The sequence below is a fragment of the Phyllostomus hastatus genome, unplaced genomic scaffold (genome assembly GCF_019186645.2).
Source record: "Phyllostomus hastatus isolate PE091 unplaced genomic scaffold, TTU_PhHast_1.1 phas_contig_86, whole genome shotgun sequence".
NCBI classification, from domain to species: Eukaryota; Metazoa; Chordata; class Mammalia; order Chiroptera; family Phyllostomidae; genus Phyllostomus; species Phyllostomus hastatus.
Window position 1 is genome coordinate 14,804,951 of NW_025333977.1, and position 15,953 is coordinate 14,820,903.

Below are 15,953 nucleotides of genomic sequence, written 5' to 3' on the forward strand. Positions count from 1 at the left end.
TAACAAAGCCTTAGGGTGGAGATAATTGAGATAAAGGCTAAATTTTTGTGTGCTTCATTGAATGCTCTAATGTAGTCCCAAAACAATGGGGTCTACTAAAGGCACCACCTACATCTGTGTTTGTACTTAACTACTTTTAACTTTCCATTTATGACTGTCTCTCTCCCACTAAGCTGGACAGAAGGCAAGTGCTACATTTTAACCAGCTTTCTATGCATGGCTCCAGATTTAATGCCTTGACCAATGTTGAGTTCTATGTCAAATGTAAAATGAATCAAAGTCCTGCCTTTATTTGCAGCAAAAGTAGAAGAGAACTTCCTTAGCTGCTATGCTTATTATTTACCTAGGATTAGTCTAAGTGCTTTACATAAATTAACTTATTTAACCCACAAAATAACCCACTGAAGATCACTTCCCAAATCAAGAAACGGAAGCACAGAGATAAACTTTTTAAGGCCCCACAGGAGTTAAGCGACAAAGGTAGGATTTGAATGAAGTTTGATAATCTACCAGTGTTCACTTATGAACTTGTATCCAGTGCCTCTGCAACAGCAGCAAAAGAATGGGTGAACACCATGATTATCAGAACTGTTTAAATTGGGACTAGATAAAACTTAAGATTTCCTGTGCTTGCTCCTAATTTCTCTAGCACTAAAATTTTGTGTAACTGGCCCTGGTTGGTGTGGCTCAGTGGACTGAGTGCCAGCCAGCGCACACGCCTGGCTTGTGGGCCAAGTCCCCAGCAGGGGGCGCACAAGAGGCAACCATACATGGATGTTTCTCTCCCTCTTTCTTCCACCCTCTCTCTAGAAATAAAATCTTGAAAAAAATTTTTTTTGGTATAATTGCTATTTAGGCAGAAAAAATCTTGTGTAATTATGTAAATTAATAAACACTGACTGCAACACCAATAACCAAAAGAAGCATTCTAATAATTTTATATTATAGATAGACTACTACAACAGCAATCACCTTCAAGGTTTGGAAACTTTGTAAAAACACCTACTACTATGATGCACTTATTTCAATGAGTATTTCAAAAATCAACATCAATAGGACTAAGTTACATCTGCCTAATAGTATATAAAATTGGTATTTGAAAAACACATCAGAACTCACTTCAATATCTTATGGGCACCAGAATATCAAGTTAAAAAAAAAGGAAATAAAGAAATGAGCCTTCATCTGGCAAGGGATGAAGTGTCTTCCCTTCTTATAGAAAACATTCTAAACAATGGGGCAAATTAATAACTTCTAAATTGAAGGAAGACTTTTCAGAAATAGAATAAGTTCATCTCAGAAATTGCATCATTATTGCAAACCTTTACTAAGGGCCTACAGAACTCAGGGTACATTCTTGGGGTTCACAGCGCTTTGTTTATATGCTGACCTTGCCCTTAAGGAGCTTACAATCTCATGAAAAGATGGAGAAATGCAGATGTGACAGAGTAATGACTGAACAGACTCCACAGATCGAAAAGTTACCATAAATGTAAAACATACACTGCAAAATCAGTGGTAATGTGGATGGCAATGGTAGTAGACAGTACTGGATATATTGAGCTCCCTGACGGAGACAAATACCTGGAATATTCAAGGGACAGAGTGAAGCCAAGAAAAATTCCACCTGCTGCCTCTTTCCTTACTCTGCCGCTGAAGAAAATTGCAGAACGAGGAATATGAGGATAGAAATTAACAGAGAAGCAAACTTTTCAGTATTCTTGAGCACTTCTGATCACCAGACTGGAAAACCCAGGAACCTTAACAGGTGTCCTATAACCACCCTAAACAAGTTCGAAGAAAAAGGTAAAAACGTTTCTCTGAGCCCTGGCTGGCATAGCTCAGTGGATTGAGCACGGGCTGGGAACCAAAGTGTCCCAGGTTCAATTCCCAGCCAGGGTACATACCTGGGTTGCAGGCCATAACCCCCAGCAACCGCACATTGATGTTTCTCTCTCTCTCTCTCCCTCCCTCCCCCCTTTCCCTCTCTAAAAATAAATAAAATCTTTAAAAAAAATTAAAAAATAAAACAAAACAAAACGTTTCTCTGCACTAATTGCATACTTACACAAGTGGGGCACCTTAAAGACTGCACTGGGAACTACTAGATTTAAGGCAGAAAGTATAACTTTATGGAGGAAATATACTATCAAGGACAAAGGGTTGGAAGTTGGACATACCCATAACAGGTAATAGGAAACAGAAGTTTAATGTTAGTGAGTTGAACAGGGGGACTACCCCTAAGAAATGAGAATATGGTAGGAGAGAATAAGGTTATGTTGATTCCTGCCCAGCCCAATTAGCCAAAATATGGCAGAGGTTTTTTTCTTTTTTAAAAGAGAAATAATCTCCTAAACCAAATCCAAGAGTTGGACACTGGCACTGACAGTACCTAAAAACAGTCAAAATGATGGGGGAAAAGTGGCTCATGAGGCCCAGAAATCAGAGGAATGGAGGGACCAGGATGCTGAATGAATTATCTAGATGGCAGGGAACTGGAGATTCACAGCACCACAAAACAGCATGAAGATTTAAGCAGCTTATTGAGCCATTTTAAACAGCTATATGAAGAATAAAAACAGATGAGGAAATTTTGAGCAATGTTAGGGAGTAACAAGGAATACATCAGCTACACAAATCAGAGGTAAGATACAGTAGGTAAGAAAAGACAGGTCGTGCAGTATTTCCTTTTCTTCACACTCACCTGTCAACTCTATAAGTAGTAGAGATTGAAATGGACACCCTGAACCAAATTTTTCACCCAAAGGGCCTGAATTTAAAAGAATATTCAAAATTAATGGAACTGCTAGGTTAAGTCTTAGGGAAAAAATGTTAATCTATCTCCTCTGTACATTGACATGTTAATTAATATGCAATGTGACACTATAGTCCAGTTACTTCTGATCACACCGGAATCCAGACTTTACAAATTTCCACCTTCCTTTAATTTAGGAATTCAGATGACAAGAATATCGGTATGAACCTTGATTTTACTTAAAGGCATCTATGCGTAACTTTTTTATACTTCATTGATGTGCTGATTAAAAAGGTCATTTTCTCCTTTAAATGTTCAAAATAATCAAATTGTTAGGCATGGATTTGCTAGTAGTGTTCGGAAATATTAGAACAATGTCTGGGCAAATCTTTCCCTCCTAATTGTATTAAATTATTGGGTTACAGATGAGTAAAGACGGTACAGAAACACACCAGATACAAACCTTCAAAATAGTCAATAATGGATTCTAATTATATTTTTATGCTTATGAGGTAAATAATACACTAAAACTGAGAAATTAACAATTGGTAACTGCTTTTGATTCAAGCTAAGTTAGCCTGCTTATTTAAAGCTCACCTTCTTACTATCTATGATGGAAGATTTCAATTTTGAAAACTCAAAAGGAAATAAAATACAGGCATACCTCGTTTTATTGTGCTTAGCTTTATTGCACATTGCAGATGCTGCATTTGTTACAAATTAAAGGTAAGACCCTCCACCAGCAAAAAAAATTGACTTACTGAAGGCTTAGAAAAGTTAGCATTTCCTAGCAATAAAGTATTTTTAAACTAGGATATATACATTTTTTTTAGACAGTGTTATTGTACACTTAACAGACTATAGTATAGTGTAAAACATATGCACCAGGAAACAAAAAAAACTAGATTCACTTTATTGCGGTGGTCTGGAGCCAAACCCTGCAATATCTCCGAGGTATGCCTGTAACAACAAAACTTGAATGACACATTTCTGCAACAATTAGTGTAAGCCATTCCACAAAATACAGATAGGAAAAGCTGTGTAAACTTTTCTGCATTGGTTCACAAATTTAAGTGAATTTTTTGAATAGTAATTGGAAGCACAGCTTCCAATGGTATGGAAGGTGAGGATCTGGGTCTTACCTGACCCTCAGTATGTGACCCTGATAGTTAATTCACCTCTTGACAATTTATCATCTGAAAGGGTTAGTAAAGACCATTCATTCATGCTCTGAAATTCATGTACACCTATAGACCCCCTAAAATTCTAATTGCCATTAGATTCTCACAGGTGACCTTGATCTAAAAATATACTTGTAATTACCTGATCGCTTTGTAATTGCTCCAGATCTAAATGTTATTCCCTTGTGGTAGGTAGAACTCAAGATGACTCACTTCCAAGCTTCCCTAGTGTACTTTACCTTTTTAATCCCCTTCCCTCAAGTGAAGAATCTGTGAATATAACAGATATCGCCTTGTGATTAGTTTACAGGACAGGGCAAAGGGGAAGGGGTTTTGCAGGTGCAATTAAAGTACTAACCAGTTTGACTTTGAGTTAATCAAAAGGGAGGTCATCTCTGCTGAGCCTGACTTAACCAGGTGAGTCTTTTAGAAGGCTCCAGGCCTTCCCTAAAAGCAGATTCTCCTGCAGGTCTTGAAGAAGCAAGCTGCCATGAGTTCTAAAGCTGCAAGGAAATGAATTCTGCCATAGAAGGATGGAAGAGGACACGAGCTTCACGTGAGGTTCTGGCTCTGGTTGAAACCGACTGTGGCCTTGAGATCCTGAAAACAGGAACTAGCTAAGCTGTACCTGGACCCACAGAAACTGAAATAATAAATCTGTGTTGTCTTAAACTGTAATTTGTTAAGACAGCAACAGATACTACCTCACTCTCTAAAGCCAAAGCTTAGCTTAATTTCTCTTTTCTTGAGTGAACTGAGGCAATGGAGAATTCAAATAGGGTGTTCTGGAAATTACATTACTGTTACAATACCCAGTCACTTTACAAAGAAACAGGGTAAGCCCAAACTAGACGTGAAAAACTCTTCCAGATGTATTTTTAGTAGTCAACAGTTTCAATTATAGGAATGCTCTGGGTTTGGTTCAGAGTAATGTGGAAAACACTAAACCCACTGTGACACACAATAGAAAGGAAAAAATATCTTTAAAAAATATATTTTAGACCAGGGCTACTCATGTACCTGTAATACAACACTGTTATTTTCACAGCACTTGAGAAGGGCTCAATGCTCCAAAAAGGCAGTTTAAGACACGAGAAACCAAGAACATTAAGCTTATCCAAGGCTTGTTATTTCATCCCACCCCCATCACAAATAATGCTCTATGTTAAAAATCAATCAGGTTCCTAGATCACTGACTGTGGCGAATGGTTAACTGTGCTGAAACAACTTCAGACGAGGTAAAGTTCCTACAATTCTATTGGAATATCCATGTCTTGTATGCGACCATGGACAGAAACAAAATATTTAGACCACAGGTGGCAAACACAAGGCCTGAGGGCCAAATCCAGCCCCCCACCTCGTTTTAACCGGCCTGGCACCTTGTTTCTGCCTGGTGGCAGCGCCGAACTCTCACTTAACTGTTAAGGAGTAGTTACATTTCTCCAGTCCTAAAATTATATTCGGCCCTTTGAAGGCAACCCCAAGGCTGATGTGGCCCCCGGTGAAAATGAGTCTGACACCCGATTTAGACCATCAGGTAGCCCTTGTACTCAGAGATGTTAAAATCATCTACAACTAGTTTGTATATAAGGATAAGTATTCTATAAAATCATTTGGCCTACTATAACTTCATCAGCTTACTTTGAACCAAATTTTTGTTTACTAAAAGCCTTGAATTATGCAAAGTATTATTATATTCACCTTGAGGTAACTTAAACCTTCTATAAAACCCACACTTTGTATGCAATCTATCATTTGGAACTATATGTTGAAGTTACAGTAATACTTAAAATATAGCTCAAATTCTCTCTCTCAGCCCATTTTGCTGGAAGAATGAAGAAAGGCCAAAATCTTCGTTTGGACAGGGAGAAAGCACAGCATAGTTGGTTGTCACCTGAACAAATTCAGTGGTTTAGAACAGTAATATGTCTATATTGAAATTATAGAACTGAAAAAATATGTTCTGTTATGTTGGTTCTGGGTCAAAAGCTTAGAAAGACAAGCTAATAAAACCCACTGAGTTATACTAACTTTGCATTAATATGTGTAAGAAATCCACACAGCACACACACACACACCCCATGTAAAACATTGCTTAAGTTTAATGTTTATTTCCCCAAGACAGCCTAGCCTGCACTCTACTTGGATAAATTTTACAAGCTAGTTTTCTGCTGCTTCTAGTTTTAAACTTTAACCATGTTTCTGATGACAAGGAATGCTGCAAAAATACTCTAGTTCAACAAAGAGTTATGATCACAAAATAATTTTTATCCATTCTACAGTGTTTCAGATTTACCAGTTGATTTTTAAACACAAAGTATAGATAGATGCTAATGGTGGCTAATCTGGTATGTTTCTTATAGCAAACTGTTGTTCATGCAACACTTGTGCTCAAAGGGGAAGGCACAGGATTTCCTACAATGAGCCACCTTATAAAGAGTTCTTTTTGTACAAATTAATTTATGTCACATTTAATTTAGTGTGCATAACCTCAAAACTGAGGTATTATTCCAATTTATAAAAACCACTTGCATAACTTTTATGCAAGTTTTAAAAATACAAAGTTTTCTCCCTAAAGTGGCTCAAAATAGATTGTTCATGGCTGCCTACATCTAAGATAAAAAGATTCTAAAACAATTGAACAGATTAGGCATATTATTAAAGGTGTTCAAACCATTACTTGATTTGTACATCTATTCAAACCTCTTCATCAGTCTTTATTCAGCAGTACATATGCACCAAATTTCATTTTAGAAGTTTCCATATCATTTTCATAGAAAACAAAGTTTGAAAACAAGTAACATTTAAACACAGCACGGTATTCTACCACAACTGAAACTCTTTTCTTCTTCTTTACAGGACTCAACAAAATCTAAAAATGAACTATGTTGTAGATTTACCTCATGCAAAGATCTTTATGTTGTCTCTGAAAATGAAAAGGATGGCTTTTTAAAGCACATTTTACTGTTTATACTATTATGGCAACTTGTGTACTGCAACACAGTCTATTTTGAGGGAAATTTATGATTTTTTTTCCATGCAAAAATCTACACAAATTAGTTTTGATGATATGGAAAACTTTTCATAGCATCAAACATTCATCTGGTGCAAATGCACAGGGAAACCTTCCTGAAAAGTTTTCTGACTTGAGAAGCAACTAAAAAGCCAAGTAGGTAAAGTAAATAAAAACTTTAAAGGAGCGGGGTAGGAGAAGGGAAGGGGGAATAGAAAACACAGGCTGCAGAGTAAACCAATGTCTGCTGCTAAACCGGTCTTTGTTTTCATGTCCAGTGTACATTAACACTTATGATCTCATTTTGATGATTTACTAGGTTTGTTACCAGCCCCCTGAAGGCGAATCAAGCTTGCATGCATTCACATACAGCACCACAACCATACTCTCATACACAGTCACTCCAGGACTAGGAGTCTGCTTCGTGAGTGAAGAGCCCTAGATTTGAAAGATGAACCTGGCTCTCTCTCTTTGAGCCACTCATTCAACACTGTCCATTCACACACTGCTTCATAGCAAGGCCTGGGCTCATTTTCCTTTGACTTATATGGGCGTCCTATTCTCTTTTATGCTTACAAGGCTCGAAGATGACAGGTACTGCACTTTCCCCTCAATTGATATAGAGTAAGTCAATGTTCCTTCTCAGGCACTGAAGTTCTGTGACCTGTAGCCCTTTTTACTTTGATCAGCCTAAATAAGCACTCATGTAAAGTTTTCATTACATTTTGCCACTCATTCTCACTCGCACCCACTCGCCATCTTGACTTCATTTGGGCATTTTCTGTGATTCCAAATGAAATCTTCACATTTTCTTTCCCGATTTAATGCAGCAGCAGATCCCATGAGCCAAGCTTGATGGATCAAACCTTTTTATATATATGTGTATATATATGTATCTCAGTGCTGCATTGTACCTAACTTCCACAACATCTTTCTAAAACTGGAACCCTTCTGTTGGTACATTGGCAGATGAATTGAAACCAAATGTTCCACCTTGTATTGCCTCTGGAACAAGGCTAGCATCTTCATCAATCTATAGGGAAAAAGAAGAAAAACGAGGATTAGTTTTACAGTATACATAAACAGCATTATAGTAATGTTCCCATTTCCCCTAAAAAGGTATGAGAGAAATAAGCATCAACTGTCCTATCATCTCTTTAGAAAGCTAAAACATTTTGTAAAAACTTTTTCTCGAGGACAACAAAATGAGAAGAAACTTGAGAATATGCAAGACAAATATCTTTTTAAGTATGAAATAGATGTAATAAAGAGGATCATATACCTCAAACTGAGAAGATACTATAATTTCCCATATATCTGGGCAAATACAAAATAGTTGATGACATAAAAAAATATGCCACCACTTTTAGAATAAGTGTAATCTTGATTAATTTTTAATAGCAGTTAGGCTTAAATAACAGCTAATAACGAATAAATACTCTATATGCTTTATATCTAAAGATTCTTTTTTGAAGTTAACACACAATTATGAGCCTATAGTGAAGTTCCAATAAATGTGCATATCATCTTAATTATTTTCACAATGTAAGAGAATAATAAAGAACTGCATATTGAAGTATTAGAAATCGTAAGGCCTTGTGTGTATCTAATTGCAAATTAGGACTTTCAAAAATACAACTTTAAAAGACATGTAATAAAAACTACCCTTAAAAGAGTATGTCTTTTCTGGATTTTATTTTTGATTTATTTAACTGGTATCATATTCTAAATGGGACTTGATCATCTAAAGGACCTGATATCTAAATAGTTTAATCATCTACAGTGTCCGGCAGAAGTAAGGCCTGCTTGAATGTGGTTGGTAGGGTAATAACATATAGTTTTAATTTGAACATTTCACCTAAAATGTCGTATGGTGTGCTTGAGTGATACTGTCGTTACATAATTACATGCTTATGATTTTGTAATTAAAAAGTGGTGTTATTTGTGCCAGACCCTATGTAAGTACATTGTACAATTTTCTTTTTCAATACAGACATGCATCAAATTAACAATGGGGATACATCCTGAGAAATGTATTGTTAGGTGATTTCACTGCTGTGCAAACATCATGAAGTGTACTAACACAAACCTAGATGGAATAGCCTAATACTGTAATTGCATGTGCTATAATTTCCCCCCAATTTTTAAAAAAGAGTTTATTTATTTTTAGAGAGAGGAGAAGGGAGGGAGAAGGAGAGAAAAAGAAGCATCAATCAGTTGTCTCTTTCATGCCCTCAACTCCACTTGAGTAATGTAATGGGGTACAACATTACAATGTCTGTGACATAACTAGGCAATATGAAGTTTTCTGCTTCATCATTATAATCTTATGGGACCACTGTCATGTATATGGTCCATCACTGACCAAAATGTTGTTATGTGGCTCATGACTGGTACTGTCCTTGTCAGGTCAATGTTCTGATAATGTATGCTTAAAAAATGTTTGATAATATTCTACTCCTTTTTGATAATGTGGAAAAGTTTGTGCTATGAGTTATTTGTTAAAAAGTTGAGAAAATCATTCAAGAAATTCACTGGTGGCTAAACCCAATCATTATAATTTTCTAAGGAACAACTGCTTTAATCATTGACTTACTTTCCAAAAAGGCAATACTAAAAATAAGTTAATACTTTAAATTCCATTACCATATACTAACAAATCTGAAGACTTCTATATACTACACCTTATATTATATGGAAACTTATCTTTTTTGATGATTTATTATTTTAGATTTATCTATCTTCATATTTAGTTTTGGTCACCACTAAAAATAACAGTGAGAATATAGTCAATAGTGGATTAACTAATTATCGTCACAAAGGATTCGTCACAGGTCATACTTGTATCACTGTTTTGTTTATAAATACATTATGTTAGTAACAATATAAAATATATAATTATAGACACATCAAAAAAAAAAAATAAAGCCTAACTTCTCCAGTGTAAAAAAAATTCTTAACTTTCTTGCTCCAAGGGACTTTTAAATGTTGAAATTATTATGTTTCTGAAATAAGTGACCTTACTGTCATTTACCTATTTTAATTCCACTCCCCTCAAAACATACATGCATGTTCTAGCTTTTATTATTTCATCCAGACTTGTATTTATTAAGAAAACTAAAAAAACTATAAAGTTATCAAATACATCATCTGTAGAGAAGAACTGATCGATGATCTCATAGGCCAATTTGTAGATGTCTTCATTTTCATGATTTTGTAGTTGTTCGATTTTCTCCAGTCCTGCAAGAGATTTTGTGAAGTGAAATAAGGTAATATTTAAAAAGTAATGGCAAAAAGGGCATAATAATCTTGGGACCACATAATCCAATTATTGAATTGCAAATCTACAATGTTGGGGAATTTATTCTAAAGGTGAATCTTAAAAATTAGATCTGGTTTTGCCTTTTAGGAGTTGCAATTTTAAGGTCTCTGAAAAGTAATGAAATTTCCTTTTCACTTGTGTTCTTCCTTCCTCTACTCCTTAAGAGGTGAGTTGTTTTGGCTCATTTCTCACTCTATACACACTCTCTTTATGGGACCCTTTTATTAAAAAATTGAGCTACTAATATAGGCCGAGACCTGTAAATCTAAAGTTTCATTTCTTTTCTGAGCTTCAGATGCATAAAATTTACATGTCTGCATGATAATTTCACCAGGATGTTTCATAGTTACCTGAAAGCTGAACTGTCTGGAGGGTTGGGCTGGGATGGGGGTAAAGGGCAGAAAATTGTACTTGAACAACAATTAAAAAAAATCAGTCATATGGTATTATGTACAGTGACTGCAGTTAGTTACTAATCCTGTTTTGTGCATTTGGAAATTGTTAAGAATAAATCTTAAAATCTCTGTATAAAAAAAAGGCTGAACCATCTTAAACACAATTTGTTATTTGCCTTTATGCATTTAAACTGTTTGTTCTACTGTATTCTTACTTGATGACAACAGCTTGAAGTCTGAGAGAAAGCCTAAGTTCCCCTTCCCTCAATACTCTACAATTAAATCTTAAAAGCCTCAAACTCCACCCATTTTTTTAAAAAAAGATTTTATTTATTTTTAGAGAGATGGGAAGGGAAAGAGAAAGAGGGAGAGGAACATCAATGTGTGGTTGCCTCTTGTGTGCCCCCTTCTGGGGACCTGGTCTGAAATCCAGGCATGTGCCCTGAACTGGGAATAGAACCTGCAGCCCTTTGGTCTGCAGGTTGGCGCTCAAGCCACTGGGCCATGCCAGTCAGGGCTCTATCCACTTCTTGAATCTTGTGATGATCCCTTTGTCTCCATTATTACTGCCCTCATTTACTGTGGCCCAACTACTATATACTTTCCTAACCAGTTTTCTGTCTCTAGCAGGTCCCATTCCTCTGGTAAGCACGCTCCATCTAAACATACTAATGGCTTACCAAACAAAATCTTCCAATGGCTTGTCATACCCTATGTCAAAATCCATTGGGATTCCTGGACCTCACCTCCAATGGGGTAGGCAATGCTCAAGATCTATATTTTCATTTTAATACATAAAAATACATTTTTAATAATTAAAATGTTTTCCATGGGTAAAAATAGCAAAAGCAGTAAAATATTTTTAAACTATGCTTGTTTTTAATTTTCCGGTACTCATTTCCCAATTAATTCCCTAACACTATTCTCCACCTTCTGTTCCTAACTTGATATTATACATGGTTTCTTTTTAAATTTTATTTGTCATTTTAGTAACTTTAAAATTACTATTTCTTAGTAATTTTCAAGTCTCTGGACTCCTCTACTAAGTTGAAGATATAGTTCTCCTATTTCTATCATTATGCTTCCCTTCATTTACTTCTCAACTTCTGTCAGAAATACCTTTAGTTTTATGTTTATTCAGGTCAACATTTACAATTTGTTTCACAGCCACATTGAAGACTTCCATGTTCTGTGTACTTGTTAATTCAAAGAGTTGAAAGCTAAGAGGTGTTGCTTATATTCCAGGTGGCTCGATACACAGCCACGTATCACAGCCATGTTGCGGCGCCATGACTTATACCAGTTCTAGCAAGTGTAATGAGTCTCGAACAAGCACAATGAGTCCCGAGCAAGAGCTGAATGCTGAAATATTCTTTTCTTGTCAAAATGCAGTGAGTAAGGATTTGACCAGTTCTGAAACTGACGAGTACCAAGGTATAACTGTATCCATCATGCTAAAAAGCTTGTAAGAGTACAGGGACCTGCTTACTGGCCCTGTCTCAGCCTCATCCTTTTGGCAGTTTCTACCCCATATTCTGTGATTCAGCAATAATGAACTACTTACAATTTGCTGAATGCTATTTCTCACCTCAGACTTTGCTCATGGTGTTATATCTGCCTGGAACACCTTTCATCCCTTTTTACTTTATTAATCCTTATTCATCTCTCAAAATCCAGCTCAGGTGTGACTTCCTGCTTCTTCCAGGATGGATTACATATTTCATTTTGTTGTGCATTTCTATTAGGGTAATTAGCACATTAAATCAGTTCATATTTATCTGTATGACTAGACTACATGCCTTGAGGGCAGGAACTGTGTCTTGCTTACCACTGACTTCCAAGTATCTTAGCACAGTGCCTGTTCAATATATGGCAGCAATTCAGTTACCTGAGCATGTGCATGAAGCTGAGAAGGACTGTACACATAGAACATAGTATTTACTTTATTCTGTTACTTGATTATGTAAGACAAAAAAAAATACAGAAGTGCTGTATTCGTCAGAAAATAAAGATAGTTACAAAATGAACATTAAAATATGTAGTAATAGCTTATAATAAACTTACCTCCACATTCTTCTATAAGATTGGCTATGGTTTCTGCCTCATCTTCAGCCATTTTTAATATATTACTTAACCCATCCAGTACTACCTGTACAACTTGTGCATCTTTTACAGTCAGCAAGTTGCAAAAAGGTGGAATAACATTTTGTTGAATTAGGTAGGCCACCTGAAGAATAAAAACACAATGATATAATAAATGTAGGTGAACTTTGTGTACTTATCTCACTGGAATATTTTGATTTTCAAATTCTAAGTATGAAAACACGGCCTCATCTCTTGCATGTTAAGTTAGACTACATTAATCTAACTTCCTTTTCATGTACTATGTTTATTTTCCTTGAACTTAGAAAAAGTTAAAACTTCTAGCCAAGATGGAGGTGTAGGCAGATACATTTTGCCTCCTCACACAAAAGAGGAGCAATGAACTTAAAAACAAAAAACAACCAGAACTGCCAGAAAATGGAACTGTATGGAACTCTGACAACCAAGGAATTAAAGAAGAAACATTCATTCAGGCTGGTAGGAGGGTGACAAGGTGGCAGCTGGAAGACCTGCTGGTCCCACATTTGTGTGCAGATAAACCAGGAGGAACTACTGGAAAGTGAGACAGACCACACCATCCAGGGTTCCAGCATGCAGAAATAAAGCCTCAAACTTTAATTGTAAAAACCTGTGAGAATTACGGTGGTGGGAGAAACTCCCGGCCTCACAGGAGAGTTTGCTGGGGAGACCCACAGGGTTCTAAAACATACTCAAGCCCATCACCCAGAAATCAGCATCAGAAAGGCCCAATTTGCTTGTATGTAGTGGAGGAAGTAACTGAAAGCCAGCCAGAGCCAAGCGACATTATTCCCTCTCAGACCCCTCCCCACATACAGTGCAACAGTGTAGCAATATGTGTTACCTCACCCTGGTGAAGACCTAAGTCTCAGTCCCTTACCAGGTAACAGGCACACCAAGACAAAAAACATGGCCCAAATGAAAGAACATATCAAAGCTCCAAAAATAGAATTAAGTGATGAAGAGATAGCCAACCTATCAGATGCAGAGTTCAAAACACTGGTAATCAGGATGCTCTCAGAAATGGTTGAGTATGGTCTCAAAGTAAAGGTAAAGTGAAGGCTATGCAAAGTGAAATAGAGAAAAATATACAGGGAACCAACAGTGACTGGAAGGAAACCGGACTCCAATCAATGATTTGGAGCAGAAGGAAGAAGAACATTCCACCAGAACAAAATGAAAAAACAAGAATTCAGCCCTGCATGGTGTGGCTCAGTGGACTGAGTGCTGGCCTGCAAACTGAAAGGTCACCAGTTCAATCCCCAGTCAGGGCACATGCCTGGGAGGTAGGCTGGGGCCCCAGTTGGGGGTGTGCAAGAAGCAACTACACACTGATGTTTCTTTCCCTCTCTTTCTCCCTCCTTTCCTCTCTCTCTAAAGGGAAATAAATAACATCTTTCTTTTTAAAGATGTTATTTATTTTTAGAGAGGGAAGGGGGGAGGGAGAAGGAGGGAGAGGGGGGAGAGAGAGAGAGAAACATCAATGTGCAGTTGCTGGGGGTCATGGCCTGCAACCCAGGCATGTGCCCTGACTGGGAATTGAACCTGTGATGCTTTGTTTCGCAGCCCGTGCTCAATCCACTGAGCTACATCAGCCAGGGCATAAATAACATCTTTAAAAAAAATTTAAAAAAATGAAGAGAGGCTGAGGAACCTACAGGAAAACTTTAAACATTCCAACCAAATCATAGGGGTGCCAGAAGGAGAACAGGAAGAGCAAGAAACTGAAAAACTGATTTCAAAAAATAATGAAGGAGAACTTTCCTAATCTGGCAAAGGAAATAGACTTTCAGGAAGCCCAGGAAGCTCAGAGAGTCCCAAAGAAGTTGGATCTAAGGAAGAACACACCAAGGCACATCAGAATTATATTACCTAAGATTAAAGATAGGAGATAATCCTAAAAGCAAGAGAAAAAGGAGAGTTGCCTACAAAGGAGTTCCCATAGGACTATCAGCTGATTTCTCAAAAGAAATTCAGGTAAGAAGGGACTGGAAAGAAGTATTCCAAGTCATGAAAGACAAGGACCTACATCCAAGATTATTCTGTCCAGCAAAGCTATCATTTAGAATGGAATGGCAGATAAAGTGCTTCTCAGATAAGGTCAAGTTAAAGGAGTTCATCATCACCAAGCCCTTATTATATGAAATGTTAAGAGGACTTATCTAAGAAAAGATGATCAAAACTATGAATGGTAAAATGATAACAAACTCACAACTATCAACAAATGAACCTAAACCAAAAACATAAACAAAGAAAAAGCAAACAACTAGACCAGAAACAGAATCACAGAAACTGGAGATCACATGGAGGGTTATCAGTGGAGAGGGGAGAATGGGAGAAAAGGTAGAGAATAAAAAGCATAAATAGTAGGTACAAAATAAGACAGGGGGAGGTTATGAGTAGTATAGGAAATGGGGAAACCAAAGAACTTATATGCATGACCCATGGATATGAACTAAAGTGGGAGGGGAGAGAATGCTGGTGGGAGGGGAATAAAAAGAAGAAAAAAAAATGGGATAACTGTAATAGCATAATCAATAAAATATATTAAAAAATTAAGTGAAAGTGAATGAATCACTCAATTTCATATGAAACAATACTTTGCCATATGGAATGCTTCTTTCAAAGATCCTTTCCCCTTTAAGATTAAGAAATTATAACAGCATTTAAAAGGCTGGATATTTTTTAAAAAAACTACCAACTGTTTAATGTGAGAGTATCCATGGATTCTTTAGTATTATTACATTTGGCATTCTCATATACCTGGCCGTCTTCAATTCACTATTCTATTGCTCCTGTAATATTTTCATAATATTTTTCTATCATTTTCATATTGTTATTATTTCCCTGTACATTTATATTGTGCTCAGTATTCCCATTTAAGTGGATTCACTGCTTACCACCAGTCTACAGTTTATTTGTGATAATGATCAGTTTACTGTTCATCAGCTCCAAATTCACTCTTTGTAACTATCTGTGAAACATCTTTCTTGGACCTTTAAAACCCATTTTATTTTGCCAGTAGGTACAATGTTAAGCTCTATCACCTGCATACTTTGCGAGTGAGTGCCTCTAAATTTTATGCCCCAGGCACCTCTCAGTTCTCTAATTTGTATTCCCAGCCTTTTGGTTCAGTTTAATGCTTACCAAGTGGCTAGTAAATATT

At 36.6% G+C, this 15,953-nt stretch overlaps 1 protein-coding gene across 1 annotated transcript in view; it reads right to left on the bottom strand.

Moving 5' to 3' along the window:
- Positions 1 to 6,020: 6,020 nt before the first annotated feature.
- KPNA4 (karyopherin subunit alpha 4) overlaps positions 6,021 to 15,953 on the bottom strand; it is a 64,641-nt gene continuing 54,708 nt past the window's right edge. Inside the window, exons 15-17 of the mRNA XM_045851175.1 lie at positions 12,731 to 12,893; positions 10,095 to 10,189; positions 6,021 to 7,982 (exon numbers count right to left, since the gene is read on the bottom strand). Coding sequence (XP_045707131.1) covers positions 7,884 to 7,982; positions 10,095 to 10,189; positions 12,731 to 12,893 — 357 coding nt within the window. The 3' untranslated portion in view covers positions 6,021 to 7,883. The remainder of the gene's footprint in view (positions 7,983 to 10,094; positions 10,190 to 12,730; positions 12,894 to 15,953) is intronic.